This window comes from Carlito syrichta, unplaced genomic scaffold, assembly GCF_000164805.1.
Source record: "Carlito syrichta isolate Samal-C Ts95f unplaced genomic scaffold, Tarsius_syrichta-2.0.1 Scaffold273549, whole genome shotgun sequence".
Classification (NCBI taxonomy): Eukaryota; Metazoa; Chordata; class Mammalia; order Primates; family Tarsiidae; genus Carlito; species Carlito syrichta.
The window spans coordinates 188,265-194,658 of NW_007217645.1; the positions used below are offsets into that span (position 1 = coordinate 188,265).

At 40.8% G+C, this 6,394-nt stretch overlaps 1 protein-coding gene across 2 annotated transcripts in view; it reads right to left on the bottom strand.

The window, feature by feature from the left end:
- Positions 1–2,038: 2,038 nt before the first annotated feature.
- HSD17B13 (hydroxysteroid 17-beta dehydrogenase 13) overlaps positions 2,039–6,394 on the bottom strand; it is a 23,011-nt gene continuing 18,655 nt past the window's right edge. For both annotated transcript variants that reach the window (XM_008052354.2, XM_008052355.1), the window contains one exon: positions 2,039–2,232. In XM_008052354.2, coding sequence (XP_008050545.1) covers positions 2,142–2,232 — 91 coding nt within the window. In that variant the 3' untranslated portion in view covers positions 2,039–2,141. The remainder of the gene's footprint in view (positions 2,233–6,394) is intronic.

Here is a 6,394-nt window from a genome sequence, read left to right on the forward strand (position 1 = left end):
ATGCATAGAAAGCGTTAGTTGCTAACCCAACATACCACCAAAGAAGCTGGAGCTGAGAAAACCCTCTGATCTGTTTAATACTACCAGATCTTGCTATTGCCATCCAGAATCTCAGGTCTTGATGTACACAGACTTTTTATTTTATAATTGTAAGAGGTCATTTCTTTAAAGCACAACAATATACTTGTTTTTAATAAATTGTTCTTATTAGTGTTTTTTAAAATCTTTTTTTTTTTTTTTTTTTGAGTTGGAGTCTCACTCTGTCACCCAGACTGGAGTGCAGTGGCTGTTCCCGGCCACCGCAGCCTCAACCTGCTGGACTCCGGCCATCCTTCCACCTCAGCCTTCCAAGTAGCCGAAATTACAAGTGCACACTACCGCACCTGGCTAATTTTTTATTTATTGCAGAGACGAGGTCTTGCCAAGTTTCTCGGACTGGTCTCGAACCCACGGGCTCAGGCAATCCACTTACCTTGGCCTCCACAGCCTGGAATTATAGGCTATGCCACTGAGCCTGGACAAAATCATTTGTTTTTAATAAAAGCAACAGGGTAGTCAATGCAGAAGCATTCTATAATACATGTACAAAACACAAAACAAGGTTAGTCTTGGTGTAGTGGAGGTTATATTTTCTTTTTATTAAGAAAATGATTTTTTTTCTTTCTCTCAGATTCATTGTCCAATATTAAATAACCAGTCTGGTTCCTTTTCCTGTGTTAGCTTTATTTTTTTTTTAGAGATAGGGTCTTGCTCTGTTGTCTAGGCTGGAGTGCAGTGGCATGATCATAGCTCACTGTAACCTCAAACTCTTGGGCTCAAGTGATCCTCCCGCCTCAGCTTACCGAGAGCTGAGATTGCAGGTATGTGCTACTACATCCAGCTAATTTTCTTATTTTCTATAGAAATAAGGTCTCACTGTGTTGCCCAGGCTGGTCTCAAACTCCTGTGCTTAAGCGAGCCTCCCACTTTTGCCTCCCAAAAACACTGGGATTGTAGGCATAAGCCATGGCACCTGGCCTAGCTCTGATTTTTAAACCTCAAAATTGTCTAAACATCTCCAGGACCAATGATACATGGAAGCAGAAATTACAAAGAAAGGTTATCATGGGTTTAGAACTTTAGATACTCAGATTCAAGGTAGAGTCCAGTCACCATTTGTGATATAATGTAGTGTTTTAAGAGATTATAAAAAAGTTAGAAAGTAGGCAGGGTCTACTTTTGATGCATGTAGGAATTTATACAAAGGACAGAATCAAGTAGTAAAGTCAGAATAGGGCTGCACTTTTTTTTTTGCAAGGCAGAGGCTTGCAAAACCTCATGCATGTTGACTCTCACAGAAGTAACCTGGCTGTCCCTTGGCACCTGACTGCTAGTTGGAGCTTGGTCTCTTAGCTGTAAGCTCATTCTGTTCTCGTTGACTTTCTGTGACCCGGCTACAGATTGGAAGGCTACTTGGAGAATAGTCTTTAGCTTGTCTGTATAAATAAGTTCTCTTTGTGCTTACTCTCAGGGAGGAAGCTTTTGTCCACTTTTAAATGGAAAAAACAAACCAGATTAAAGTGTCTTAAAGAAAAACAACCAGATGGGCATGGTGGCTCATACCTGTAATCCCAGCACTTTGGAAAGCTGAGACAAGAAGATTGCCTTGAGATCAGCCTGGGCAACATGGTGAGACCTCATCTTTACAATAAATCAAAAAATTAGCTGGACGTGGTGGTGAACACCTGTAGTTCCAGCTACTTGGAAGGCTGAAGCAGAAGGATTGCGTGGGCCCAGCAGGTCGAGGCTGTGATGGCCATGAGTGTGCCACTGCACTCTAGCCCAGGTGACAGAGTGAGACTCCAACTCAAAAAAAGAAAAGAAAGAAAGAAAAAAGAAAAACAACCTTTGAAGTATGTCCATGTAAGTTTTAAAAAGAGGCAGAAAATGAAGAACAGATCTGACAATTGAAAACCACATTAATATTCTTGAGAAACAGAACGTTAGGTCATTAGTCTTTTTCATTTCATGGCTGTTAGGGTCAAACCAAAGTTTTAAATATGAGGAGGACTGAAAAAAAGTAAAACGAGGCTTTGAAGTATCAACTCTAGACTGAGGTCCCATCATTAACGGGAATATATTTCTGGCTGGAGTTTATTTAGTCATTTCATTTTGGTTTTGTGGCTAACCACAGCTTCAAATCGAACGTTCTGTACACGGTTTATAGCTTCCAAGGCACGCTCAGGAAGAAACCTGTATGAGAGAAAAGATGAAAAATGTTCAATTTAAAATGTTTGACACCAGAGTCTTTTTTATGGTTGGTTAGAATACTTTGAGCATTATCTGGCTTGCTTTTTCTTTCCCTCTGTTTTTCTTTCTTTGCAATAATTTATGTGTGTGTGTATCTCTTTAATATTCATAGTTCGAGCTATATGCAAATATAAAACAAGCACTGATATATACCACTCTTCTCACCCTCTTCTCTCTCTGTTCTTTTTTTTTTTTGAGTCACCCTGGCTTTCACCCTGACTGGAGCGCAGTGGCATGCTCACAGCTACCTTAGCCTCGACCTCCTGGGCTCAGGCGATCCTTTTGCCTCAGCCTCCCAAGTAGCTGGGACTACAGACACTACACCCAAGTAATTTTTAAATTTACTGTAGAGATGAGGTCTCCCCAAGTTGCCCAGGCTAGTCTCAGACAATCCTCTCACCTCAGCCTATCAAAGTGCTGGGATTAGGGCATGAGCCACTGTGCCCGGCTACCTTTTCCTCCTATATAAGTAAACTCTTATATTAGATCTTACATGAGTAAAGATCTAAAACTGAAGGTCTGAGCTCATTGCTGAAACTATTGGTTAATCCTGATGCTAAAAGCTCACAGAGACACCATCAGAATTCATTCATTCCATCCATGCCGTCACCTATCTTTAACCATTTAGTGAATCTCTTTTGCACTTTATAATAAGGCTAACTTAAGTACTTCAAATATAGCTACTGCCCTTGAGGAATTTATTGTTTAGGTGAGAGGCTAAGATGGTCGTCTTAAATATATTGAAAAATATAAACACTCTGTAATTAAGGGCTGTATTGGTAAGGAGGATTAACATGGGCTGGAATAATAGAGAAAAGCTTCAAAAGTTCAAATGAATATTCAGGGATAGGTAGTATTTGAGTAGGCAAGTAATATTTGAGAAAGTAAGAAGTAACACGTTCTGCAGAGAAAGTCACACTGAAAATCACTTTGATAATGTTGCCTAATGCAAGATTTACTTTCCTGTCTTGCTAGGGGCGGGGAAGTGGGTAGATGAAAGATGGGAAAATGAGCAAAGGGGCAGGGAAGATTGGGCTGAGAGAAAAACAAGGATATGAAGAGAGCTTGGCCAGGCACAGTGGTTTGTGCCTGTAGTCACAGCTACTGGGGAGGCTGAGGCAGGAGGATGGCTTGAATCCAGGAGTTAGAGGCTGCAATGAGCTATGATTGTGCCACTGCACTCCAGTTTGAGCGACAGAGTGAGAACCTGTCTCAAAAAAATAAAAATAAAAAATAAAGGAAGAAAAAAAGAAGAGAGATTGTGTGGGTCTTTTAACTACCCTCACAAAGAATGTTCATGCTAGTAATTGTATCTGCTCACAAAATTTTCTCTCTGTAAAAGGAATTAAATGCAAAGAAGATGAACAATGTGTCCCTACTGTGGAGTTACACACCACCATGACAGCGCCACACAATACAAGACTTTATGACTATTGTTTATTCTAGGGGATACTGTTCTCCCACGCTGGTGGAGTAACTATGTTTATCATTTTGGTCATACGCATGTTTGCTGTGATTTTAGAATTTCTCGACATTAATTTGACTTGTCTTGGGTCCCAAGAGAGTAGGAGTTCCATGACACCCATTTTCCACCGTGCTTAGCTCCAAGACACTAATTTACTCAACCCTCAGATAGTGTTGCTTTGAGGCTGAGGGTCTCCTTATGCTGTCTTGTTAGTCTGTTTAAGCTAAAATCAAAGTTCGAGTTGATACAGCAATGCAGTTTGTCCCATTCTCAAATTGTTCTATTGCTAGTTTGAGCATAGTTTATATGCATTTGTCTCAAAAAGGCCCATGGGCTTATGGAATTAATATAGTTAACTGCTCATTGATACAATTTCAATTTGTTATAAACAGTCTCCCAGAAGAGTCCTCTGGGGTAAATAATGCTATCGCTATCTCACATAAATACTGTTTCCTAAGCCTTCCATATCTGACTTCTGCACCTTTTTAATGATGGGCTTTGCTTGTTTTATGCTATTATATTCTTCTGGTATCCTTGGAAGGGATGTCTTAGCATGATACCCATTTCAGATACGGAGAATCCTGACTCCACAGAGGTTGAATAACTTGGCCATGGTCACAGCGCTAATTAGTGGCAGAGTGGTTTCTGATCCCAGGTGGAGCCTTTGTTCTTAACCCCCTTACTATGTTGTGTTCCTTTTAAGACTTTTAAAACTTGAACTAGAACAGCCTCCAGCAAGAAGAGGTGGAAATGATTAAGGGAATAGAGAGAATAGTGAAAGTACTGACAGAAAAATAAAAAGATCAGCCTAGAATTCTATACTCAGTGAACATGTCTTTCAAAAATGAAGGCAAAATAAAGAATTTGTGAGACATACAGGTGACAGAATTCATCACCAGCAGACCTGCTCTAAGAAAATGTCAAAAAATGTCCTTCAGAGCCGGGTTCGGTGGCTCAGCCTGTAATCCCGCGCCTTTGGGAGGCTGAGGTGAGTGGATTGCCTGAGCCCGCGGGTTCGAGACCCGCCTGGGCAGCGAGACCTCATCTCTACAATAAATAAAAAATCAGCCGGGCGTGGTGGTGCATGCCTGTGATTCCGGCTACTCGGAAGGCTGAGGCGGAAGGATCACCAGAGCCCAGCAGGTCGAGGCTGCGGTGGCCGGGAGCGGCCACTGCACTCCAGTCTGGGCAGCAGAGTGAGACTCCAACTAAAAAAAAAAATGTCCTTCAGGCAGACAGAAGTGCTACTAGGTGGAAAACTGAATTTTCACAAGTGGATAAAGAACATCAGAAATGTTAATTAGGGGGACACATGACATTTAGGTACCTGATCCTCAACCAGGGGAAGTGAGGACCAGCTGGAGGCACAAACTTCACTAGCACGTAGACCTGACTTGTATCCTGCATCTTTATAATAAAATAAAGTAAAAAAGAAAAGAAATGTTAACTACATGGGTAAATATGCAAATTTTCCTTGTTGTGTAAATTTCCTTAGAAACACGATTGACTGTTCAAACAAAAATAATAACTGCAGTGTGGGAAGTATAACATCTGTAAAAGTAAGATGTATGACAACAGTCACAGGAAACCCAGGAGGTGAGAGGTGGAAGTGTTCTATACATGAAGTGGGATAATATCATTTGAAAATAGACTTTGATAAGTTACATATGCAGCCTATGAATCCAAAGATAACAAAATAACAAAGTAATATAGCTGATAAACTTACAAAGGAAATAAAACGAAAACAGAATAATATTCGATTAACTCAAAAGGAAGCAGAAAAAGACAAGAAAGGAACAAAGAACAGATAGGACAAATAGAAAACAAATAATAAGATGATAGGTTTAAAGCTAACGATATCAACTGTTAACACTAAGTGTACATGGTCTAACTATACCAATTATAATGCAGAAATTGTCCAACTGAAAAACAAAGCAAGACCTAACTGTATACTGCCTACAGGAGTCATATTTCAAATATAAGGGGACAAATAGGTTGAAAGTAAAAAGATGGAAAAGGGCTGGGTGCGTTGGCTCATGCCTGTAATCCCAGCACTTTGGGAGGCTGAGGCAGAAGTTCTAGACCACCCTGAGCAACATAGCAAGACCCTGTCTCTAAAAAATAACAATGTAAAAAAAATTAGCCAATCATAGTGGCACACATCTATAGTTCTAGCTACATGGGAGACTCAGGTATTGATTATGCTCACTTGAGCCCAGGAAATCAAGGCTGCAGTGAGCTGTATTCACAATCATACCATCGCACTCCAGTCTGGGTGAAAGAGTGAGACCCTGTCTCCAAAACAAAACAAAACAAAACTATAATATTCATCTAAAGAAGCTGGAATGGTTATATTAATATCAAACAGCATAGATTTCAAAGCAAGGAATGTTAATAGGGATAAACAAAGTCATTTCTTTCTTTTTTTTTTTTTTGAGTTGGAGTCTCACTCTGTCACCCAGACTGGAGTGCCGTGGCCGCTCCCGGCCACCGCAGCCTCGACCTGCTGGCTCCGGCGATCATTCTGCCTCAGCCTTCCGAGTAACCGGAATTACAGGCGCGCACTACCACGCCCGGCTAATTTTTAAAAAATTTATTGTAGAGATGAGGTCTCGCTGCCCAGGCGGGTCTCGAACCCGC